Genomic DNA, 26836 nt, shown 5'->3' with positions numbered 1-26836 from the left:
TGATGGTGCCTGTGTTGCGCAAAGGATGCACACGGCATGGATCACTAGATAGGGCGGAGGCGGACTGCAGCTTGAGCCCATCTAGTGGCCGGGCCCAGGACTGCAGTTTCTATGATGGTCGCCATGGTGTCATCTATAAATGGAAACAAGGATTTTCCTTGTAGGCACTAGCAGGATAGAAGCCTGTGTTAGAAAAGACCAATAAAAATGGTTCATTTCAGTTGAGAAAGTAAAAGTAAAGGATCCATCCATATGTATTAGACTGACTGAATATGGGCTTTTAGATAATTAAACAGAATAAGAGATAAATTATGAGGACTAGAGAACTCAAATATAATTCATAAAACTGTAAGACTAATCTGATTGGTTTCTACGAGGAAGTAAGTTCCAGACTGGATCTGGGGGACACTGTGGATGTTGTATATCTGCACTTTTCAAAGTCATTTGACACCGTGCCTCTGAAAAGGTTGGTATTTAAAATGAGACTGCTGGGACTAGGGGAAAATCTGTGTACTTGGGCAAGTAATTGGCTTATAGAAAACAGAGGCTCGTCATTAATGGCACATTCTCAGATTGGGTTGATGTTACCAGTGGAGTGCCACAGGGTTCAATATTAGGGCCACTTTTAAATATTTTTATTAACCCCTTAACGACTTGGCCTTTTTTAGTTTTTTCACTTCCATTTTTCACACCCCACCTTCAAAAATCTATAACTTTTTTATTTTTCCACATAAAGAGCTCTGTTATGGCTTATTTTCTGCGTAACAAATTGCACTTCGTAGTGACGGTATTTAATATTCCATGGCGCGTACTGGGAAGCGGGAAAAAAATTCCAAATGCAGTGAAAATGGTGAAAAAACACATTTGCGACGTTTTCTTGTGGGCTTGGATTTCACAGCTTTCACTCTGCGTCCCAAATGACATGTCTACTTTATTCTTTGGGTTGCTACCATCACAGGGATACCACATTTGTACAGGTTTTATAATGTTTTCATACATTTAAAAAAATTAAAACCTCCTGTACAAAAATTTTTTTTTTGATTTTGCCATCTTCTGGCGCTAATAACTTTTTCATACTTTGGTGTACGAAGCTGTGGGTGGTGTCATTTTTTGCTACTTTTGATGGCGTTTTCATTGCTATCATTGTTAGGACTGTGCTACCTTTTGATCACTTTTTATAAATTTTTTTATATTTTCCAAAATGGCAAAAAAATTTCATTTTTGACTTTGGACGCTATTTTCCGTTACGGGGTTAAACGCTGTGAAAAACCGTTATTATATTTTGATAGATCGGACATTTTCGGACGCGGCGGTACCTGATGTGTTTATGATTTTTACTGTTTATTAATATTAATATCAGTTCTAGGGAAAGGGGGGTGATTTGAATTTTTAGGTTTTTTTAATATAATTTTTTTTTTTTAAACTTTTTTTTACTTTTACTTTAACTATTTTTCAGACTCCCTAGGGTACTTTAACCCTAGGTTGTCTGATCGATCCTACCATATACTGCCATACTGCAATATGGCAGTATATGGGGATTTTACTCCTCATTCATTACAATGTGCTGATAGCACATTGTAATGAATAGGTTAAAACGAGACAGCTTCGGGCCTTCGTGAGGCCCGATGCTGTCATGGCAACGGATCACCGCTCCCCGTGACGTGCGGCGCCATCTTTTTTTGAAGCCTCCGGCAGCATTGCCGGAGGCGATCGCGGTGAAAGCACCCGCGATCGGTGCTAGCACCGATCGCGGGTGTTACCGGTAAGCCTTTGCTGCAATATGCAGCAAAGACTTACCGGCTATGGAGAGGGCTCGGCCCGCGAGCCCTCTCCATGCACCGGGACCCGGCGCGCGCCGTACTAGTACGGCGCGCGTCGGGAAGGGGTTAATGACCTTGTAGTGGGTTTACACAGTCAAGTTTCAATATTTGCAGATGATACTAAGCTGTGTAAAGTAATAAATACTGTGGTCGATACTTAAGCATTACAGAGAGATTTGTGGAAGCTTGAGGAGTGGGCAAAGAAATGGTTGATGAGGTTTAATGTAGATAAATGTAAAGTTATGCACTTGGGCCATGGAAACAAAAAGTATAATTATGTTCTAAACAGTCAATTACTTGGTAAAACTGGAGCGGAAAAAGATTTGGGTGTATTGGTGGATGGTAAACTTCATTTTAGTGACCAGAGCAAGACGACTGCTGCTAAATCAAATAAAATTATGGGATGTATCAAGAGAGGAATAGATTCTCATGATAAAGACATAGTTTTGCCCTCATACAAATCCCTGGTTAGACCACACATGGAATATTGTGTACAGTTTTGAGCACCAGTGTATAAAAAGGACATAGTAGAGCTGGAACGGGTGCAGAGGAGAGCAACCAAGGTTATTAGTGGAATGGGGAGACTAGAATACAATGACAGTTTACAAAATTTGGGGTTATTCAGTTTAGAAAAAAGAGGACTGAGGGGAGACCTCATTACCATGTACAAATACCTGAACGGACAGTACAAGGATCTCTCCAAAGACCTTTTTATACCTAGGCCTGTGACAAGGACAATAGGGCATCCTCTACACCTAGAGGAGAGGCGATTCTACCATCAACATAGACAAAGGTTCCTTACTGTAAGGGCAGTGAGACTATGGAACTCTCTGCCGCAGGAGGTTGTTATGGGGGACTCTATGTACATGTTCAAGAGAGGCCTGGATGACTTTCTGGAGAGAAAAAATATCACGGGTTATGGGGATAAAACATTTATTTAATTCTTTAAGGTTGGACTTGATGGACTTGTGTCTTTTTCCGGCCTTATATACTATGATACTTATACTGTTATTGTTGTCAGATGTTAGTTTTTATGTAAATAAACACCTTGATACAAGATTTTCATATACATAAATATTGTTTCTCTACAACTTAGAAACTATATAACACAGCCATTTCCCATCCTGTGGAAATGACCAAACTTTTAAAACACAACGTGCAATAATTTTATAGCATACTTTGCCTGAAATCACTAATAATATATTAAAGTAAATGTCCCCAATATTAAAACATTCAACAATGGGCCTTTCCAACCAAGGGCTTTATGCTTGGAATGTTTTGATATGATGCATGTAGGAGTATTTAACCCCTGGGACCTACAGTTATCAGCTTACAAAATTATGAAAACATCCCGGTGCTCTTACCGAAGAACAGAAAAAGAGATGTCATTTGGAGCATACCTTGAAAGCTGTAAAAGCAGAGCCCATTAGGAAATCTGGAATTCTTTCCTGCTTCCCAGTAAACGAACCTCTGTATGTTGGTAATTTACTGTACTTTAGCCTTAGGCTACAATAAACAGCTATAACAGTTATCAAAGGTGTCTGCAATTAAGTTTTATTGTTAATCTAGATTCTTCTGATAACCCAACATTTTTAACCCCTTCCCGACATTTGACGTAATAGTACTGCATGGCGGGAGGTGCGTTCCCGCAAAATGCAGTACTATTACGTCAAGCTTCTGGCCCCGGCTCCTGAACGGAGCCAGGGCCAGAAGCTGCGGGTGTCGGCTATATGTTATAGCTGACACCAGCCTCTAACACCCGCGATCGGAGATTTCTCCGATCGCGGGTGTTAACCCCTAACACGCCGCGGTCGCGCTGACCGCGGCGTGTCAGAGGCATTTAAAGTTGTTTAAATGCGAATCGGACCCCCCCGCGGCGCTTACCGGGGGGGTCCGCTCCTCCGATCGCAGCCCCGGGACTGCCGGTGCCCGGGGCTGCGCGATCCTCCTCTCGGTGCCGGGTCCCTGCCTCCTGGCAGGACCCGGCTGTAAGACACTGGGCATGCGCAGCATGCTCAGTGTCTTACATTACACAGTGCAATACATCTGTATTGCACTGTGTAACCTGTAAAAAAGCTTGAACAAGTGATCAGAAGATCACTTGTTCAAGCTTAGATGTCAGTAACTGTAAAAAAAGTAAAAATAAATAAACGTTTTTTACAATAAAAATAAATAATAAAAGAAAGTGAAAGTCCCCCCAAACACCACATTTCCCTTTACACAAGTAATAAAGTATAAAAAACACTAAATCACGAAAAAACCCCACTTATTTGGTATCGCTGCGTCCGTAACAATCTGTACAATAAATCCTAATCATAATTGGACCCGCTCGGTGAACGTGGTAAAAAAAAAAAACCAAAAACTTGCCAAAAATTAAAACTTTTTATCAAATTGCTTTACAAAAAATTTTCTAAAAAGTGATCCGAAAAAGTTACAAGCACCAAAATGATACCAATAAAAAGAGCAACTTGTCACGCAAAAAATAAGCTTACAACCAGCTCTGTCAACTAAAAAATACTATAATTATGCCGCTATAAAAATGGCAATACTAAAACAAATGCAATTTTTTCTATTCTAGTTTTCCTTCAATAAAATTGGACAAATAAAAATAAAACTATATAAATGAGGTATCACCGTAATCGTAGTGATCCGTAGAATAAAGATAATATATTATTGTTATGCTACAGTGAACACCCCCCCTAAAAATGCTAAAAATCCAAAACAAGAATTGATGATTTTATTTTCCTCCACACGTAAAAAGTTAATAAAATTTCTTCAATAAGCTAAAAACCCACTAAAATTAAGGTTTTTTTTTTACAGTGCATCTCGTCTCGCAAAAAATAAGCCCTTATTTGTCTAAATTGCTTAAAAAAATAAATAAAGATTGTATAGCCTATTCCCAACGAGCGTTGTTATAGAACGGTGCGGCGGGTAGTGACTTTCCAACACCGGTTAGGGTAAGACGGCGGCTATTCACTGATCGGGGTAAGACGGCGGCTGTTCCTGACAGCCATCCATCCTGCCCCATGGACCAGAAGGGTTACGTCCCCCCCACACACCCCCAGTTTATTATCGCTGCTACTGGCTCATCAATTCAGACGAGCCGATAGCAGCGAATTTACTTATGACGTCAGTAATACCGGTCACCATGTCTGTAGACACGGTGATCAGGACAGGGTGGCGGCTGTTCCTGACAGCCACCAATTTTGCCTTGCGGTCCAGAGGGGTTTTGTTGCCCCCCTCTGTCCATGTTTGTCGCTATTTGCTGGTCGATATGGTCCAGCCAAAAGCAGCAATATTCGTCACAATGGGCATCGCTAGGGTGAATAAGAGCAACACTTGGCGATAATTTCCCTACGAAAAACCAAGATATGGTACAAAAGTGCTGGCCGTGCACATTGTACAGATTACGCTGTACAACTCTTACGAGCTGTTCCAATGTGCATGTCCTGCCGTATCATTTCTCTGTTTTCAAGAGGAAGATATTAGGAAACTAATATTGGGACAAGAAGGACGGGGCCCCAGTACCTCTGGATTAGATGTTCTCGTGTTTTGCCAGGACAGCATTTTCCCGGTGAATTCTGCTGCTTCTAATGGTAGGACTCAATAAAGAGTCTGTTCCAAAAGAGGAGTTAGGATGGACACTACATACTACTAAGAGACTTGCGACAACTCCAGAGTGACAAAAGTTTAGTTGGTCCCCTGGTCTATTCTACCTCCTTATACACTAGACATTCACAATTCACGCCCAACCTGTTGTGAATTAATTTCGGTAAAATGAATAATTGTAACAACTGTTATGTCCCGTTGCTCCCTATACCCCTCCATTATTTCATAAGGGGCGCCACATAACGGGCACTGAACTTTCCAGAAATAATTGCAATTTCCATCTCGGACTTCATTGCACATCATATTTGGAAACCACCTATATGTTCAAAATGCTCATTTCACCACGTGTATTACACTACACCACATATTACACCTTGCTATATTCCCCAAGGGGTGTACATTCAACAATTAGGGTCACTTTTCGGGTTTTCCTCTGTTTTGGTACCACTACATCTCTCCAAATGTATCCTCCACATGTGAAGGATTTCTTACAAATTTGGCCTCTAAAAGACAAACATCCTTCTTTTCCTCTACTGTGCGCCCATAAAGCATTTTATATGCACATGTGGGGTACTTCTACACTCGGGAGAAATAGTTTTACACCTTTTTTGGGGTTATTTAATATATTATCCCTTGTGGCTTACATAAATTAGGGGTAAAGTGACATTTATAGGAAAATGTTCACCTTTTTAATAATTCGGGCCTAATTGGATCATTCACCTGTAGGGGCAAATACATATATTACACATTGCAAAATTCTCTATGGGGTGTGCATTCAAAGATTAGGGACACTTTTCAGATTCTTCTCTGTTTTATACCACTAGGGTTCTCCAAATGCATGTCAAACATTTCTGTCAAATTTGGCTTCTAAAAGGCAAACATTCCCCTTTCCTTTTACTGTGCGCCCATACAACATTTTATATACACATGTGGGGTACTTCTACACTCGAGAGAAATAGGTTTACACATTTTGAGGGGTTATTACATTTTTTTATCCCTTGTGGCTATATAAAATTAGGAGTAAAATGACCTTTATAAGAAAATGTTCACCTTTTATCTATTTAAGTCCTAATTAAATCAAACACCTTTACGGACAAATACACATATTACACCTTGCTAAATTCTCTAAGGGGTGTGCTTTCCAAAATGGTGATACTTGTTGGGGTTCCCCTCTGTTTTGGTACCACTACGGCTCTCTAAATGCATCCTGACATATGTAAAGGATGTCTGTCAAATTTGGCTTCTAAAAGGCCAACGCCCCTCTTTCCCTTCTGAGCTTCACTGCGTACCCATACAACATTTTATTTGCATGTGTGGGGCAATTTTATACTCGGGAGAAATGCTAGTACACATTTTTTGGGGTTGTTTCATCTTTAATGCCTTATGGGATACAAAAATTAGCCGTAAAAGTGACTTTTTTGGGAAAATGTTCACCTTTTTCCTTTTAGGGACCTAATTGAAGCAAACACCTGTAGGGGTAAATACACATATTACACCTTTCTGAATTCTCCAAAGGGTGAACTTTCCAAAATGGTGACACTTGTTGGGGTTCCCCTCTGTTTTGGTACCACTAGGGCTCTCCAAATGCATCCTGACACATGTAAAGGATGATTGTTAAATCTGGCTTCTAAAAGGCCAAAGCCCCTCTTTCCCTTCTGAGCCCTACTTTGCACCCATACAACACTTTATATGCAAAAGTGGTGCAGTTCTGTGCTTAGGAGAAATAGTTTTACACATTTATGGGGTTGTTTCATCTTTTATCCCTTGTGACTTACAAAAATTTGGGGTAAAAGTGACTTTTTTGAGAAAATTTTCACCTTTTTTCCCTTTTGGGGCCTAATTGAATCAAACACCTGTTGGGGAAAATACACAAATTACACGTTGCTAAACTCTCCAAGGGGTGTACTTTCCAAAATGGTGTCTCATGTTGGGGCTTTCCTCTGTTTTGGTACCACTATGGCTCTCCAAATGCATCCTGACACATGTAAACTTTTTCAGCCATATTTACCCTGCAAAAACGAAACAACGCTCTTTCCATTCCAAGTGCCCCCCTGTGCCCGTACAGCAGGGTACAGTGACAAAATGGGTATTGGCATACTCAAGAGGAATTGCCCTCAACATTGTAAAATGCATTTTCCTTTTTAACCCATTGTGAAGGTGCAAATTTTAGTGTTCAATGAATCTATAGTAAGATAAAATTACATTTCTCTAATTTCACTTTCATTTATCTTTCACGCTCATGAAACGCTCAAAGGGTTAACAAAATTCCCAAAGGTTGTTTTGAATATTTTGAGGGGTGTAGTTTCTAAAATGGTGTCATTTGTGGGGGTTTTCTGTCATGTGGGCCTTATAAAGTCACTTCTAACTAAATTGACCCTCCAAAAGTAGGTTTTGATGATTTTCGTGAAAATCTGAAAAATTGCACCTAAAGTTATAAGCCTCCTAACATCCAAAATAAAGGAAAAGATGTTTGAAAAATGATGCCAAGTTAAAGCAGACATATGGAAAATGTTAGTTATCAAGTTATTTTAGTGATATGACCAACTTTCCAAAAAGTAGAAAATTTTGAATTTGGAAAACATTGTTTTTTTCAAAATTTTTGCCAAATTTCCATTTATTTCATAAATAAATACTAAATATATTTATTAAATTTCTCAACCAGCATGAAGTACAATGTGTCACGAAAAAACAATCTCAAAATCAACTGGATATGTTAAAGCGTTCCAAAGTTATAACCACTTAAATAGACACATGTCAGATTTTAAAAAATGGTCCGTGTCAGGAAGGTGAAAAGTGGCTTCAGCGTTAAGGGGTTAAAATCCAATTGTTATAGAAACCAAAATAAATTAGACTGGGGTTACAATTATAAAATATACAGTTCTGACTTCAACTTAAGAACAAACCTACAAAACCTATTGTATGTAACCTGGGGACTGCCTGTACCAACACTAGGAAGTACAATTTGTTAAACATATACAGTAGCAAGCCCTAATGCAGCTCTGTATACAGAAAAATAAAAAGTTATGGAGAGGAGCAAAAAATGGAAAAGCAATAATGAAAAAAGGGCATTGACATGAAGGGATTAATTACTCCCCTACAGCTCTATAGTAGTAGTACACACAGTAAACAAATTATTCAAGTAAAATGCTATTTATTACTGGGCAGTCATTGCATAAAGTTATGGAGCAAAGTAAAAAAGTGGAGAATGTGTTTACAGTTAAATCACTATAATGAACATTTTTTTAAACTTCTTCTTCTGTCTTTAGGAACAATATGTGTGATTTCATTCCTAATTGCACTTATATTTGTGATGGAGTCTGGAAACTATTGGCTGGCTTTGTTTGATAGTTTTGCTGGATCCATCCCATTGCTCATCATAGCTTTTTGTGAGATGTTTTCAGTGGTTTACATATATGGCATAGACAGGTAAGTTTACTGAGGAATTTTCTCCTTCTCTTAGATATAATCATATTAGAGTTAAACCACATGGACAACCTTTATCACCAACACATTACTACTTACACAACACCTCCACAATAGATCTATCAATGATATGAGATTATGCAATTTTGTAATGGGCATATAAATATTATGGAGAGATTGTATGTACTCATTTTAAAAGGGACCGTATGATTCAATAAATTGATAGTTAAAGAGGGTGGTTACATACAAAAAAAAAAAAGAATTGTCTTAAGAAAAAAAAAGGACTCTCTACTTTATTACTGATTGGTGTTCAACATATTTATATGAATAGGGTAGCCTCATTATTATATTGTATACTCTAATTACTTTAGCTCCTTTACTTACTATTAATTTAAGTACAGGTCCCTTCTAATTTGTTTCCACCCCCGATTCTATATATAGCTCCCCTAATTTATTAATTTATATATAGCCCCCCTCTGATTTAGTTATATACAGCCCCCTCTAATTTATCTAACAGTGTTAATATACAGCCCCCATTATTTAATTAAATACAACCCCCCCTTAAAGGGGTATTCTCATCTGGGCATTCTCATTCTGTCTCATAAATCTGCCATATATAAACATTTCTTCAATTAGATGTTATTAAAAAAAATGTTCCTGTGTGAAGATAATTTCTCATAAATGTAGTCATTTTGTCCCTTAAAAACGAGATGGCTTCCTCGGATACGGCCACCTCTGATGGAAGGATTGCACAAAGAAACAAAAGGTTTTTATATATGAAATATCTGGGATTTACTGTATGTCCCCAGCCGTCCTGTGGTAATGATCGCTGAATTCAGGAGGTCAGACAGGACTCTATAGCGCATGCCTGGCCACCGCTGCCAGAGTGTGACGTGGTCGTAACCGAGGAAGCTATCTCGTTTCTAAGGGACAACATGACTACATTTATGAGAAATTATCTTCACACTGGAACATTTTTTTAATAACATCCAATTGAACAAATGTTTATAAATGGAAGATTAGTGAAACTGAATGTGAATGCCCAGATGAGAATACCCCTTTAAGTATAAATAGCACTCCTAGTTTTATTATATAGTCCCCCCTAGTTTTAGTCTATATAACCCCTCATAGCATTCTTCTATATATACAGCCCCTATAGCATTCATACCATATATATATATATATATATATATATATATACAATATAAATATTGTGGAGAGATTGTAAAAGGGACCCTATGATTCAATAAATTGATAGTTAAAGAGGGAATGGTGGTTACATTAAAAAAAAAAAAGAGAGTTGCCTTAGGAAAAAAAAGAGGACTCTCTACTTTATTACTGATTGGTGTTCCCCATATTTATATGAATTAATAAAGATTGTATATTTCTGGATGAAACTTGTATGGATGTAGGATATATTTATTAGTGATTGGGCAAAGTCATCGTAAAGCAAACTTCCTAGAGAAAGCTGTTCTGTCTGTCTATCTTTTCAATGAGATAATTTATATGGTCAGTTCAGAATGTAAGTAAAAAGGTGGCCGTACAGTTGTACTATTTATTTCGCAGACTTGATAAAAAGAGTAGTATTGTATTACTTGCTTTTAACCATAGATTTATCCCAAAGTTTCATTTCTTGTTTTACAGAATGCCGAGATGATTAAATAATCCACATATAACATTGTAACTTGATTTACCCACTATGTAAAATGTATGTGAAATGTAAAATATTTATAACATTTTAATATTGTTTGTCAATAAAATGATGATTGTGCTTCATTGTGCTCCCATAAATTTTAGATTTAACAGAGACATCGAATTCATGATTGGACATAAGCCTAACATCTTTTGGCAAGCCACCTGGAGAGTTATCAGTCCTCTGATTATGCTTGTCATATTCTTTTTCTATTTTGTGGTTAAAGTATCACAGGAACTTTTATATATTTCTTGGGATCCCGAATATGTAAGTATGTCACAAGGAAGTTTGTATACTTTAATTTTGTTTGACAGATCATAAATCCACATTGTAAGGGATACACAGGTAGACAGGAACTGTGAACAATGTCAAAAAAGAAAGAAGATATTATTAGGAACTCATGTCAGACTAAAATAAGATTCTCACAGATCCACAATAAAGTGCATAAGACCTTTGTTTGCATCTGATATTTAATGTAATAAGGCTGCTTCTAGTCCTTTTACTCCTGCCCCCCCCCCTTGATACCCTGCTGTATTTGGCCCACTGAATTTACAGACAAAAAAACAGCTGCATCCTGCTCAGAAAATTCTGAGAAAATTCCCACACACAGCACCACCAGATCACTCGCACACTAGTATCAGTAAGTGACATTGGTTTTGAAGAGTACCTTACAGGATATGATTTACTCAGTCAGAAAGAGGACTTTACTATAACCTATCCTGGTCATGAATTATCAATGGCAGATATTTTAATCTCCATGCAGCACATCTCCTCACTTTGTCCCTTAAAATACCATAGTCACTTATAGTGAAATGTCTCCTGGATAACAGTATCCCACACATGTGTTTTGGCCTTAAACATTAGTAAAAATTATTAAAAATGCAAAACACATGTTACTTCTTATAAAACTAATATGTGTTTGGTGTGTTTGCAATGTGCTTCAAAATATATCATGTAAGGGTAGCCTCATTATTATATTGTATACTCTAATTATTTTAGCTCCTTTACTTATTATTAATTTAAGTACAGGTCCCTTCTAATTTGTTTCCACCCCCTGATTCTATATATAGCTTCCCTAATTTATTAATTTATATATAGCCCCCCTCTGATTTAGTTATATACAGCCAAATGTATCTAACAGTGTTAATATACAGCCCCCATTGTTTAATTAAATACAACCCCCCCTGAAGTATAAATAGCACTCCTAGTTTTATTATATAGTCCCCCCTAGTTTTAGTCTATAGAACCCCTCATAGCATTCTTCTATATATACAGCCCCCATAGCACTCATACCATATATATATACATATGCAACATCCCCCACCAGGGCCTTGCCTTTTTTCGGGGGTTGTAGATAGCTGGGGTCCAGAATACCAGAATGCCTGGCTGATGCACCCTTGGGCTTGCTATGGTCACTGTGTTTGGTATGGGGACAAGAGGACGGGCCTACAGCCTAGTAGGTCTCCAGCAGGTGGTGTGTGCAAAAAAAGTTGAGGGAGAGGCTGATGAAGGAGTTTTCTCCTGAGGTGTATATGAGAATCCCTGGGTGATGGAGGATGGGGAGCCCGTGATAGTGAAAAAGCCTGATCCAGGGATCACACAGTGGCACGTTGTGCAAATCAACTCACGGTTCTTTATTTGAACTGGAACACCAGGCAATGGCCTAAAATCCGCAGCAGGTGCAGCAAGCTGGAAAGCTGGTAGGAGATAGCTGGTCCGCAGGAAGGGTTGCTCACAGTAGTGACTTCAGGCTGGGCTGGGTAAGATGGAGCCGAGTCTAGACAGTGGACCTCTGCTCTGGGGTTAGTCTCCCAACTTGCCCAAGCTGTCAGGCAGAAACAGAAGTATTGCACAACTCAAATGGCAAGAAATTAAAAATGTCCTTCAGGCACCCACTATTTGATTGATCAATGGGAGAGGATATTTTTTAATGTTATGGAGCTCATTATCAATATGAGGCCACCATCTTTCTTCCCACTACAAAAGAAAACTACACATAGGATATTGGGAAGGTCTTTAATGAGGTCACAATATAAGGCATATGCAGAGAAAAGATCTCAGCAGAAACTTTGTCATAAACATCAGCAAAATCAAGTCAGACAGATTCACATTCTAAGCCTGGACATCAAAAACAAGTAATAAGGTACAATGATGAGAACACCAATTTTTACCAATTCACCAGACGTCCAACCCTAGAATGACTCAGCAGACAAATTATTGAAAACATGAAATTCCAGTCTTGGAACAAAATGTGTCATCCTTTAGATGGGAAGAGTAAGCATGTGTTACTACTGTAGGAATGGAGCACCCAGTTTGACTGGATCTATGCCCAGAGCCAAAACAAAACTCATATTGGCTGCAGCCACTAAATATACAGAGGCTTTGTCAAAAACAGATTTCACAGAAACTGAAAGGGTAATAGGCAATAGAATTTTCAAAACTGGTTTGGGAAATACCTGTGTGTCCCAGTGACCATCCCGAAGGTCTTGTGGCACAGTTATCAATCTGCTGACCAGATTTACAACAGTAGAAGTACAGCAAGTTCTTAATGCAATGCTTCTTCCTATCATGGGGTGACATGGTTCAAATTTGCATGGATTCATCTTCGAGTTATCCTTTTAGGCAGGACAGGAGGGCTAATTGAAGAAGACAGAGAAGTGTGAACAGGTAAAGGCAACATACATTCACTCAAGTCTCTGCCTAACCTGACTTTCAATGATATAGCCTCTTTGTAGTTTCTAGGCTAAGAGCAACCAAAAGACCTTTAGCGCATCTGAAAATCCTAATCCAAACTGGTTCTTAAAAGCATAGTTGTTTCAACCTGAAGGAGCATGCAATCTCCTGAATTCAGAGCAATATTTTTCCACCGAGTCGTAAAGCTGTAAAATGACCTTCAGCATACCAAGTTTTGTCAGGTTCCTCATATAATAGCCCCAACGCTGAAAAAATGAATCAGGAGCAGCTAATGCAGAAATATAATTTACAACTCTCCCTGAAGGAGAAAAACAGCTTACTACCACTGAACAAGTCAGGCAACTTGACCTTGGGCTCTGACACAGGCTAAACTGAAGGAGGAAGGGGACACTGTTTTGTGCTTTAACCCATTCAGCAAGGTTGTGCACCATGTGAACAAGGTCAATTGCCTCAATGTTATCAAAACAGTTTTTACTGCTGGTTAAACTGTAATGGGGCACTGAACTCGGAGACAACAGACAGGACAGTAAAGCCTAAACCTCCCGACCCCCAACAACCATGTCCTGCAAAGATGGTGTACCAAAGTGTGGACAAATAACATAATGGGGAGGTCAACAATCCTGGCCCCAACAGAGATAGGATATAAAGTACAGCACAATATACACAGAAGAGTAGGGGCAGCATGGTGGCTGGGTGGGTAGCACTTCTGCCTTGCAGCACGGGGGGTCCTGGGTTCAGGTCCCACCCAAGTCAACATCTGTAAAAGAGTTTATATGTTCTCTGACCTGTTTGCGTGAGTGCGCAGGTTTTCTTGCGCCAGGAATCGCGGGGGCGGGCCATCGGACGATCCAACTGATTTGGACTGAGCGCAGGATTTAAAATTCAATTTGTGTCACAAGACAATGCACTTACATGCACCAGGAAGAAGAAGGTGAACTCCGGCTGACCTGAGCAGGGAAGCGACACATGCAGGATATCGGGCACGCGATCTTAGTGAATTGCTGTAGATGTGCGTTCAGGTCGGACAATGCACTTTCGGGGATCGCGCAGGACGATTAAGTAAATGTGCCCCAATAAATCTTGCAAAAAAATCTTTAACCAGTACACAGGGTATTTATTGTTAGTAAGGGTAAGAGAGGCGCAGAGATCTGAGAATGAGATTGTTAACATTTGCTGGTTCAGCGTAAAGTTTACAGAGAGTCGTAAAATATATATTCAACCAGCACTCCAATCAGAGAGAACTGCCGACTGAAAAGATCAAGATAAAATTCAGCATCTTCTGATACCAGAAGACACAGATATAACACTTAGCAAATAGAATTGTCTGTTTGAGGGTACAATCAAGCAAGCAATAGTGGGATATAGAGTTATAATAAAGGAAGTCCTGAGGAACAATGTTCATCAGGGACTTCTTACTAGGATACATCTACCACCAGGATCGAGGATTGTAATCCAAGCACACAGACATGCTAGTGGTAGATGTTTTAACGCCGAGGACCTTTTTTCGTTTTTGCGTTTTTATCACTCCCCACCTTCAAAAATCTATAACTTTTATATTTTTCTATGTAAAGAGCTATGTGAGGGCTTTTTTGTGCATAACAAATTGCGCTTCTTAGTGACGGTATTTAATATTCCATGCCATGTACTTGCAAGAAAAAAAATTCCAACTGCAGTGAAATTGGTTTTCTTATGGGCTTGAATTTCACTGTGCGCCCCAAATGAGATGTCTACTTTCTTCTTTGCGTCGGTGCAATCATGGAGATACCAAATTTGTATAGGTTTTATAATGTTTTACACATTTACAAAAATCTCACATGTAATGAATAGGTTGAAACCAGATAGCCTCAGAAGACCTGAGGGTGTCATGGCAACTGATTGCAGCCCCCCGATGACATCACGGGGAGCAGCGATCCTTATCAAGATGGCGGCGCCCATGCGTGTGTTACCAGTAAGTGTTTGCTGCAATATGTAGCAAACAGTTACCGGCTATGGAGAAGGCTCAGCCCGTGCGTCACATGTTGATAAGGGGTTAAAGGGAACTGGACACCAGATTATCACTAATACACCTAATGACAGGTTGTCATAGCAGTATACTAACTATTGCTAACACTGTATGTAGCTAAAATTAAATGCACAATTCTTCCTATCCCTAGAAAAGGAACTTTGTTAACCTGGCAAGGGAAACTTTTTACTGTGTACCTTGCATGAATAACACACATCCCTTATGACTTGCTGCTCCTTTGGGCAGGGTGCCAAGCATTCTTCAAGTTCATCAAGTTAGTATAGTGCAATGTGGACCCATAGCTAGGTTTATTAGTGAAAGTGTGGTGACAGGTTCCCTTTAAAGCACTGTGTTATGTAAATAAATGCCAACTTGAACATAATAACTAATTGCATAATACAGGCAGTTACGTACAAGATAGGGTCTTTAGGTTTGTTCTTAAGTTGAATTTGTATGTAAGTCGGAACTGTATATTTTATAATTGTAACCCCAGAGAAATTTTTTTTGGTCTCTGTGACAATTGGATTTTAAAAATGTTGGATTGTCATAAAAAGCAGGATTAACAATAAAGCTGCACTGCAGACACTATTCAAAACTGTTACAACTGATCATTGTAGCCTAGGGCTAAAGTACAGTAAGTTACCAACATCCAGAGGTCTGTTTTTAACTAGGGGTCGTCTGCAAGTCGGGTATTCTTAAGTAGGGGACCGCCTGTAAATTAGTTAATAAAATCTAAAATCATTTTTCATATTCTTATTTTATAGGAGGAATTTCCAAAGTCAAAAGAACAACCCTATCCTGGCTGGGTATACGCAATAATAGTAATTCTTGCTGGAGTTCCAAGTTTAGTTATACCTGGGTTTGCCATTTTCATATTTATTAGGAGGTGCATAAAGAAGGATGATGACCAGCAAGTCATTATGAATGCTGCATCTATGGCATCAATCAATGGCGATACAAAAAACAAGGTTTAAAGTTTAGAACATGGAGTATATAGTTATATAGTACATACTGTATAAAAATAAAAAATATTTTACTACCAAGATCTTTATTGAAAAAGAAGAATGTCACAAGAGAGGAACGTATCATGGAACTGAAATATCTGTGATGGAATAGAAAAGAGCCATATCTGCCCATTCATCTATCACTGCATTTGCAGTATTTTCTGCATACAGCAAAGGAGCAAGTTCAGTTCTATATTCAGAAATTACATCAAGTTCACTTACTTTAAACAATGTAAATCTAGATTTATTTAAGTGATTTTCAATATTGTTTGTGTTTAACAGGTTTTAACAAAACATTGGTTTACTGTTATCACTAATGCCACATTAGAGAAAATGTGCATCATCATCTTTAAAGATGTTGTCTACTAAAAACTGTAGTCAAATGGCCTTAACAGTGGGACTCGTAAGATGAAATCATTGCTTACTGCTCCGGGTTATAATCCACTTCTTGGCAGTCTCATGACACCACAGGAAACATTGTTCAGCTAATAATTGGTTGGAGGAGTGACATACCTCATCCAGTATTGGTAACAGTGATGGGGTGCACCATTAGAAACCTATTTTCTAGATAATCCCTTAAAAAAAAAACTACCACCATGGATCTACCTATTAAGGTGGATCCGGTGGCAGGTTCCTCTAAAGTATAGATGTAATTCCTGTGTGGCCGATAACTGTAATAAACTTTAATTCAACCAATATTCAAATTATTTAAAGAGGCTACTGGGGCATGGAGTAGCCGAAGCTGAGGCTGCACAGTGCGGTTACTCCACGCCCCAGTAGCCTCTTGTGTTCCGCCTACCCCGAGATCTTCAGCGCACACTGGTAGCTGCGCGCACTCGTCTGTGAACCTTAGTTCTGCGAATGCGCAGAAGCTCCAGCTTCAGAGCCGAGACGATGCAGCCGAGAACCTGCGTTCTGCTGCGCTCTGAAGATCTCTGGGTAGGCAGAACACAAGAGGCTACTGGGGCGTGGAGTAGCCGCGCTGTGTAGCCTCAGCTCCGGCTACTCCACGCCCCTGTAGCCTCTTTAGATAATTTGAATATTAGGTAAATTAAAGCTTATTAAAGTTATCGGCCACGCAAGAATTAGCCTTATAAAGGGCTATACATCAAAATATACAATATTATTGGATTTTCAACAACCAGACAACAAGAAACAAATGACTTTTATTCCCCTACGTGATGCTTCATGGTCCAACAGATGTGCCTTTTAATTTGGATGAATGGAAGTCCATGCTTATAAGAACACTTGTCCTCGTTAGTCAGGTGTGCAGTTGTTAAGTACAGGACCGATGTATACAATTAATTTCAGTACTATAATAATGTTCAAAACAGATAAATAAAACTGAGGAATACATGGAGTGTTTTTGTATATGATTATACAGAAGGAGGACTAATTTTTGGAAGCAGTCATACAAAAACTTTTTCCACAAAAAAGACACCCTTTGGAAAAAAAAAGTTTTGTATATGATGTACAAATTATGTTTTATGTTTAATTTATTTTAATTTTGTTTCTATGATGCTTCCTAAAAGTGCAGTTTTAACAAATGGACAAGTCAAATATCTATAAGTGAACAAACTTGGTGCTTTTTTTTCCATTTGCTTGGTGGTTGGTGAACCTTATTACTGCAAATGAATTCAAATAAAAATGTAACTTATTGTACATATTTTAGATAAACCTGCTATGGATCCATACTTAATCTGGTTTCTTTGTTTTTGCTATCACCAATAGTTTTTTGCCTATTGCTTTGGTGCCTTGCAATGATGACCCCTGGACTCCTTGACTAGTTGCTATTCACACCAAGGCCAACAAAACTAGAGAGGCCTTTCAAGCTTCTTGTAGCACAGACCTATTGCTTGCATAGAAGTGAAAGGGTTAAAACTGGAGTGTTCCAGGGATAATCTACATAATAGTAGAGTAGCCCAAAGTCGAACTGATTAAATATAAAGATGGTTCCACATTTGCCAGTTGTTTCTGTGCCACGGACCCTGCTGGCAAGATATACAAGACTTCTGTTAGCACCATGATTGATTCATGCAGACAAATAACAATGTAGCTAGCTGCATGGATGCAGTTATCTTATATACTGGAGTAGAGGTAGACCCAGGTATAAGCCAAGGTACCTAATTTTAACACAAAAAACTGGGAAAACCTATTGACTCAAGTATGAGCTTAGTATATAACCTGCAAGCTCATGCCCAAAGTATATAGCCAGGAGCCCCTTGTTCTCAGTATATAGACAGCTAGCTCATGCTCCCAGTACACAGCAAGCCCTTTGCCCCAGTATATAGCCTGTAGCTCCTGCCCCCAGTGTATAGCCTGCAACCTCTTCCCCCCAGTATACAGCCTCCAGCCCCTGCCCCCCAGTATACAGGCTGCAGCCCCCCAGTCAGGGGCATCGCTAGGCTAAAAGATACGGGGCTCGTGCCCTGAATCTTTTGGCCTGTGCCCCAGATCAGTTGGACAGCTGAAATCCCACAGCTGAAATTAAATTGCTATAAACCAGTTCTGACTCTCTGTGTAAAATTCCTTTAAAAGTGCATGCACACCTCCTTCTGTCTAGATGAAGACTGCCTTTATCATGACTCTATTATTGGACAAAGTCTTGGTATGGCTAAACCTTCCTCATTCTGTGTGTGAGGGATGTGACTACATACCTGAAGCTTTTCCTCAAATAATTTCAGTCTTTTTTTGAGAAACCCAATTAAACATTTCTTGTTACATCATCTTACCCGGTAACAAGGAAACAATATCCCCTGCAGTTTCAGGCTTGCTAGGAATGATGAGGCTTTTGTGGGAACCTTCTGACAAGGATTAGCAAGGAGGATAAAAGATGAATTTGCTGACCTGGATATTCCCTTTAATTTGGATTCCTTCATCATGTTAGCCACCCATAGATTCTCTCAAAAGATAAACCGTTTGTGTGGCTCACCCTGTTGATGGTCTTAGATTATCAGACACGAGGAAGTGTATTTCCACGTGAATCCAGCACGTGTCGAGTGCAATCATGTTTTCCAGCCAGGACTGCAGGCGAAGTACAAGAGATTTCCAAGCAGATGATCGCGGCACATCCATAAAAGTAAAAGTAAGCAATCCCAGCATGCACACAAACACACAACCGAAGCTGAATACAGGAAGAGGACAGGAATAGCGCGAAACAACCAGAACAGGTCCACAAAGCACTCATTATTAAAAACACAGACAAAGGGGAACAGACAGGAAAGCGGTGAGTGAATACAAGAGAACAGACAAATTTCACACATTCTCTCACCAGAGTCAAAAAAACAAGCTACTAAAATGTATAGATGTTCTAACACAACAGAGACAGGGATAAGCTGCAGATAAAATACCTAGCAAATACTGAATGACAAAACCCGCCTCAAATGGAACCTGGCCACTCCTGATACAAATATAAATTAAAACAACTGAAACCTAAAAACAGCAGCAGGTAATGCAGAAACACTAGCAAAAAGAAGACAGGTATGTCAGAACCCTTTCCAGGAACCACAATCAGGCTTGGCGCTAGCTGTCAGACTGGGTAAGTGGCGAACTCACCCTGTGATGTTCCTGCAGGTAAGCTAAGCTGCCCTGACAAGGAAAACCCGCTATCAGGAACCTAACTAAGGGTCCCTGAGTTACCCTAGAAGATGACAGGGAAGACTTACTTCATCTGGCAGCTGCTGAATGGTGGAGCGCTCAGATAACCGGATTACAGATATAGACCAGTGGTCACACTGATTAGAGATGGGAGAATTTGTTAAAATTCGGTTCGTCCTGATTTGCCAAATTAAAAAAAAAAATTAGATTCGACCCAAATTGAATCATGATGAATCACGTTAAAAAACAGGTATTGGCTGCAGAGAGCCTGTAGGGTGTTGTAGAATATTGTGCCATACTTAAATATGCATAGGAAGCGTAGTTTGGTCTTCAAACAATGCTGTGTTTTAGTATGACATGCACATGACAGCCATCGCTCTTAGAATTGCTGCACTTACAGTGGCCAATTTCACCAAATAAGCGAAGCGGGAACGCAGCCTGACAAGATAATGTCTGTTCCAGATTGAAAGGACTGAGCTGAGGGCCAAGATTCCACTATAACATCAAAGAGTGCACTCTTTTTACACAGTGACATCAGATGATTCCATAGATTATGACAGAACATGTTCTGTTAAATGTGGATACATGTAGAAACCCCCCAAAAGAGTGCATAGGGTGTCCGCAGTAATTCTGCATTGACGTCACTGATCATTTTGCCCTTCTTTTCATCCATCAGTGTCTGTTTTCAATCGGTCAATAATCCATCATCAGTATTGCTAAAGCCAAAAACAAACAGGAGTGGATCCAAAACAGAGATGACCAGTAAATGGCATATTTGCATGACCTCTGTGTTCTGTATCCACTCCTGCTTTTGGCTATCAATGCTGAGTCTTTTCATTCCATCTGACAGATGAAATGGAGGGGAAAACTGAACATAGCGGCAAAGTCATAGAGCGGTGGAGGGTGAAAACAGCATTATGGAAATCACAGGGTGTTCCAGGGAGACAGCGGTCAGTTGGCAGCAGCATGAGTAGGCCTCAGAGTGGCACAATGGCAAATAATGAAGGTTGGTGAAAACACTGTATTCCACAGACTTCGTGGTAGAAAAAGGGAAAAAAGTTGGCACTCACCACCTTTAGTAAAATTCTTTTCTTTTATTAATCCATTTAAAATTCGGCGTACACAACAGGGGAGGGTAGCGAAGGAGGTGGCATTCTTTCACCAGGGATGAATCGTTTTGCGCTTTGGTTAGCGCAAGATGAAGCGCTAACCAAAGTGCGAAACGATTTGTCCCTGGTGAAAGAACGCATCCTCCTTCGCTACCCTCCCCTGTTGTGTACGCCGAATTTTAAATGGATTAATAAAAGAAAAGAATTTTACTAAAGGTGGTGAGTGCCAACTTTTTTCCCTTTTTCTACCACAAAGTCTATGTCAATGACCTGTCACTGCAGTTAGAGCACCACACCGAAGTCTAGAAACCTACAGTTTGATCTCCATATAAGCTATATGCTGAGTTTTTGTCTCCTCTGACGACGCAGAAGTTACTGCAATAGTGCCCCCGAGCACCGCCTCTATTCACTTCTTATACTGTAGGCCACAGAGTGGCACAATGACAGAGTGTGGAGGTGGTGGCGGCAGCAGCAGCAGGAGGCCACAAAGTGGCACTATGATAGACTGTGGAGTTGGCGTCAGCAAAAGCAGCAGCAGGAGCCCATAGGTGGCAGCAACATAGTGGGAGCAACATGGAATGCCACAGAGTGGCACAATGATAGAGTGTGGGGGTGGCAGCAGGAGGAGCCCACAGAGCCCACAGCAGAGGAGGCCACATTGTGGCACAATGATGAAGTTTGAAATTAATGTGAAGTTGAAATTTTCCATTTAAATTTGAAGGTTAGAGATGCCACATGAATCCTTCATTACAGTTTTCCTAAAAATATTGTGTCTTTGCCAAAAAAGAACTGCAAAGGTGGCACCAGCATGAGGTCAGAGAGTGGCAGCAACTTGGTAGGCCAAGGAGTGGCACAATGATATAGTTGGAGGTGGCAGCAACCTGGTAGGCCACAGAGTGGCACAATAATATAGTGTGGAGGTGGCGTCAGCAGCAGCAGGAGCCCACAGAGTGGCACAATAATATAGTATGGAGGTGGTGTCAGCAGCAGCAGGAGCCACGGAGTGGCACAATGATATAGTGTGGAGGTCGCGTCAGCAGCAGCAGGAACCTACAGAGTGGCACAATGATAGAGTGTGGAGGTGGCGGACAATTCCAGTCCCTGGTAAAGATGGAAGGAGGCAGATGGAGCAACTGGCAGCAGTTGTGTGGCATCAGGCGGCTGGCAGCATCAGAATAGTGGCTGAGGGAGGAAGTTATAACAGACTCATTTCTCAACGTTTGGGGGAGGCGTCATGGCTGATATAATCTGATGCATAAGACATTGGTGAGTTGAAATCCTGGCAGATCCAAGCCTCATTCATCTTGTCAAAGGTCAGTCTCTCCACATTACGGGTAATGATGGGGTAACGATGGCGCCCACTGCATTGAACACCTGCTCTGATACTACACTACTGGCTGAGCAGGACAGCTTCTCTACTGCAAACTCTGCAAGCTTGGCTGCCCAGTATCATGGGATCCTCTACCTGGAGTGTTAAAGTGTAGTCGAAGTAGGCCACCACCTACTGGTGCAGATTCTGCTCCATGTCCTGCTGCTGCTGGTGGTGGGTACCCTCCTCATTAGGTGGATGGCAGTAGTACGTGAGTGATGACTGTTAGGAATCCCCTGGTCAGACCTGACAGAGGATGGACAATGGCGCATATAGGCAGTGGCCAACTGTGTGCATAGTATTTCTCTATAGTATGCCCGTTGTTCCTCCTTCTCACAGCTGGAAAAAAGTCACCCATTTTTGACTGGTAGCGAGGGTCCAAGAGGGTGGAGAGCCAAAAGTCATCCCTATGCCGGATGTTGACTATTCGGCTGTCACTAGTTAGGCAAAGCAGCATGCTGCGGGCCATCTGCGCAAGTGACTCGGAAAGACTCCTGGCCTCCATCTCCACTGTATACTGCCACGGTGCTTCTGGGTCATCTGCCACTCACATGGCTATGAAATGTAGTCTCCACTTCTCCAGTGCCCTGACCAGACAGATTTTGCAGCATGAGTTCCAGGACATGAAGCAGTGGAATGACGTTATTCATTCTGCAGTCTTGTCGACTGACAAATAACGTGGCCTCTTCAAAGGGCCTGAGCAAATGGCAGGTGTCACGCATGAGCTGACAGAGGCTGACATCAAAGTTACACAGGGGAGTACTCCGTTCTGCTTGCATCATCAAAAAATTATTAATGGCTTTTCATAAAGGTGATCTAACATATGGAGGCTGGAATTCGAACGGGTGGAAACATCGCATATCAGACTATTTTGGGGGAGGCCGTTCTGATGCTGCAACTCGAGGAGGGTGTGCTTGGCTTGGTAAGAATGGCTCAAGTGCATGCACAGTTTCCTGGCCATTTTTAGAATTTCTTGCAGATGGGTGAAAGACTTGAGGAATCTGTTGACAACCAGATTAAACAAGTACGCCAATGCTGACGCATGGGCCATCCCTCCTCGGTACAGCGCGGACACCAAGGTTCCGATTTTTAGTTGTCGCGGAGAAAGCCACAAATTGATTTCTTCTTGCATGACACAGAGCAGTTCCTCCCTGTGTGACTTTGCTCACCCAGGCAAATCAGGTGTAGGACTGTGTGACACTACTTTGCCCTGCATATGTGTTATGATGGCGCAGCAGTTAGACTTGTGGAGGCTAAGGTGGTTGTGGAGAAAGAGGAGGCGGACACGCAGAAGCAGCAGTCAGACAACGTGGAGGAGAAAGCGGCGTCTCTTGTGGAAGTTGTTGGTGTGGCTGGGCGGGAAGCACATTCACCCAGGGGGCTGTAAAGGACATGTACTGGCCCTGACCATAGTTACAGCTCCACACCTCTGCGATGCTGTGCACCTTGTAAGAAATTGATAAGTTCAAGGACTGGACCACCTTCTGTTCTACATATTGGTGAAGGGCTGGCAGTACCTTTTTGGAAAAAAAATTGTGGCTTGGAACTCTCCACCTCGGTTAGGCACAAACCATTAGTTCTTTGAAGGGTGCAGAGTCAACGACTTCAAAAGGGAGGGACTTCAGTACCAACAACTTGGACAAGAGCACTGTCAGCTTCTGCACCTTAAGATGGCTGAACGCATACAGTTGTCTCTTTGTAATCGCCTCTTTAAACGACTGCTGGCGCCATGTGTAGCGAGGAGCAGCAGCATCTGGACTGGTAGATGATGTCAAAGACAAACAGCTCCCTTCGGCAGAGGTGCTGGAGCCTTGACTGGCTGAAATGGCATGTGTGCCACTAGGTGCTGCTGCTGTGGCGGCAGGATGGACCTCCACATCTGTTCCACTTTTCTCCCAGGCCATTGGATGGTGATGCTGCATGTGTTGATGCAGGGCCATGGTGCCAACGTTAGATCCCTGGTCGCGCTTCACTTTCTGCCCGCAGATTAGACATATTTACAAACGGCTACTCTGGTGTCTTAACAAACAACTGTCACACCGCCCAGGTGGTGATTTTACTGCCAACACTCTGCACTGAGGGACTACTAATGCCGCTGCCTCGCTGAGCCCCTGTACCACTGCTTACTTAGACCTCCGAAGCGAGGTTTGTACCCCGCGGCCGTTTAGCTTCAGTTTTCACACTGCTGCCACCCTGCTGACTCACGGCCACAGTAGCGACTCTCTGCCTGCTTCGCTGTCTGACACGCAAGCTGACAAGCTTCTCATGATGATGAATCCCTGGCTTCACCCATCTCCCAAATGTGATCGACTACATCATCATCGATTTGTGTTTCCCTGTCACTGCTATCCTCCTCAACGGTCTTAGTATGCACATAACTTCCCTTGACACTCTCCACATCTCTACTTTCCCACCTACTGCACAAACCTACGGATGTCTGCCGCACCTCTTCACTGACAAGCAGCTCACTCCACCTGAGCCGGCACATAGACCACAACTAAGATCGGGCTTGACAAAGGTCGTTTGAGACCGAAACGTCGCTAGAAATAACCTCGTCATATGATTTTTTTTAAAAACTTTTTTGGTGGAGTTGTAAATACTAAACACATGCATTAAAAGATGAAAGCATAAAAATCAATATAGGATGTGTGCTACGTTTTCTTTTCCTGTATATTGGGGCTGAGTACCCGACGTAAGCACCATCCACAGTTTATCAGGAGTGCGGTACCCCTGTTTTCTAGGCTGCTGACTGTCATCAAAGAATTCATCTTTGCTATATAGTGGTGTTGAGCACAGACCACCTAGTAGATCTCTGGCTCAGGGAAATGAACTGGACAGAGGCTGGTTGAGGATAGGTGAGCACCACTGACCTGTTCCTGGCACATGACTACTAAGGGTTGTATCTGACGAACCCACGGACTCTTGGCTGGGGTTGTCAGATGTCATTTGGAAGGAAGCGGATGACTTAGTCAACCAATCGACAATCTTTGGGTTGTTTATCAACACACTGTCGCTAGATGACAACAGCAGTTCTGGCCTCACAGAGCCACCTCTGCCGCAACGTCCCCTTACTGTGCTGCGCCCTGTGCCTGCTCCACCTGCTACCTCTCTGTCAGACATATTGGTTAATCAACTGTTGATTTGTCACCAATCTTCTTTATTTAACAAAACAAATTGAAATTTGTGGTATGCAGAAGCATAAGAAATGACACCCAGGAAAAGGAGCAGAAATTACTACAGAAAGTTGTGGATTTCACACTAATTTCTTTCTATTCACTTCAGAAACAAAAAAGAACTGCTATTTGGGATATACAAAAGCACAAGAACAGACACCGTGGGATTGAAGCAGAAATCAGTACAGAAATATGTGGATTTTACACTGATTTCTTCCTATTCACTTCAGAAACAAAAAGAAAGTAAAGTAGAAGCAGCTGGATGCTACAGGCAGCACATACAGTGTGAAGTGCCGAGATTGAAAATGGCTACCTCTTTTTATAGGGCTGTGCGACATCACATAAGCCTGCCGGTCGCTGATAGGCTTACAGGTCTGCACATGTGATGGAGGGTGTTCCTTTCTCCTTCCCATTGCTCTCTGCCCCATGTAATACATTGTACTTGCACCATTTTGGAAATAAAGGAGAAAAAAAACCTTTGTTCCTACGAATCACCGTAAACTTTGGCTTTATGACAAATCAAATTTTTTCTGGAAATTCTAACCGAAGTTAGAATCGATTCGCCCATCTCGCCCAACACTGATACACAGAAACCAATACAAGTCTGAGACAGGGAAAGCGGGGTAACACTGGGAGATGCACGACACAGAGGGCCAAACAACAGATATAGACAGACAAGCGGAGTCAAACAAACTGGGTCAAAACCAATATGGCGGAAAAGGTACAGAATTTTATAGCAAATAAAATGGTTGGTAGTCAAAGCAGAAGTCAATACACAGAATAGCAAACAACACAATAGCAAGAGCACCAGGGAACACAGGAGACTGAATAAGCAGCACCCAATGAAGGGACTGGGCAGAATATAAGGGAGTAATGGACACTACCTCCAGCACTGACTGGTTCAGCTGTCCATCACTCAAAACGAGTTCAAACACACTGAGCTTTCCCAAAGATCAGAAAGGGAACAGGCAGCTCTGGGTGTAGTTTACCAGAGCTCAATGTCAAAGACATTCTGGATCGTAAAATCAACTTCTATGCAGTTGAATGGAAACACAGAAAACAATCTCCAGCGCAGAGCTGTACTGGTACAAATCCCAATCACTACAAGCTAGTGCTCATGTGAACCAAAACCCTCCAATGGAAAACCAGCTGTGGCTTTCCCTCATCTCTGCATGAATCTACACTGAGACCAGCATGAGAATGAAATTATCAATACTCAGAAAGTCTATGCATTTAGAACCCCAAGTACTGCAGTCTTTAACCAAGGAGCTAAATAACATTAGCAACAAAACGGTTCACAGAGTCTAAAATAGAATTGTCCATAATAGCTTGGTATATATTTA

At 41.1% G+C, this 26836-nt stretch overlaps 1 protein-coding gene and 2 long non-coding RNA genes across 5 annotated transcripts in view; 2 read left to right on the top strand and 1 right to left on the bottom strand.

The window, feature by feature from the left end:
- Positions 1–17939, top strand: part of SLC6A19 (solute carrier family 6 member 19) — an 85756-nt gene extending 67817 nt beyond the window's left edge. Inside the window, exons 12-14 of the mRNA XM_072153068.1 lie at positions 8696–8855; positions 10650–10812; positions 16006–17939. Of these exons, the coding sequence (XP_072009169.1) occupies positions 8696–8855; positions 10650–10812; positions 16006–16215 (533 nt within the window). The 3' untranslated portion in view covers positions 16216–17939. The remainder of the gene's footprint in view (positions 1–8695; positions 8856–10649; positions 10813–16005) is intronic.
- The window catches only part of LOC140133210 (uncharacterized), a 50263-nt gene extending 30934 nt beyond the window's left edge, over positions 1–19329 (bottom strand). The window contains exons 1-4 of one of the 3 annotated variants that reach the window (XR_011855846.1): positions 19093–19329; positions 13002–13181; positions 12174–12370; positions 10669–10901 (exon numbers count right to left, since the gene is read on the bottom strand). This is a non-coding gene — a long non-coding RNA (uncharacterized lncRNA). Of the gene's footprint in view, positions 1–10668; positions 10902–12173; positions 12371–13001; positions 13182–19092 lie in introns of those variants that run through there. The other 2 variants (XR_011855848.1, XR_011855847.1) reach the window with 2 other exon arrangements.
- A 225-nt stretch (positions 19330–19554) lies between these two features.
- Positions 19555–25983, top strand: LOC140133211 (uncharacterized). Its single transcript, XR_011855849.1, has 3 exons — positions 19555–19725; positions 19819–20092; positions 25603–25983. It is a non-coding gene; the product is annotated as an uncharacterized lncRNA (long non-coding RNA).
- Positions 25984–26836: the final 853 nt, after the last annotated feature.

Source organism: Engystomops pustulosus, chromosome 5 (assembly GCF_040894005.1).
Source record: "Engystomops pustulosus chromosome 5, aEngPut4.maternal, whole genome shotgun sequence".
Lineage (NCBI taxonomy): Eukaryota > Metazoa > Chordata > Amphibia > Anura > Leptodactylidae > Engystomops > Engystomops pustulosus.
This window is presented reverse-complemented; position numbering and strand designations above follow the sequence as displayed.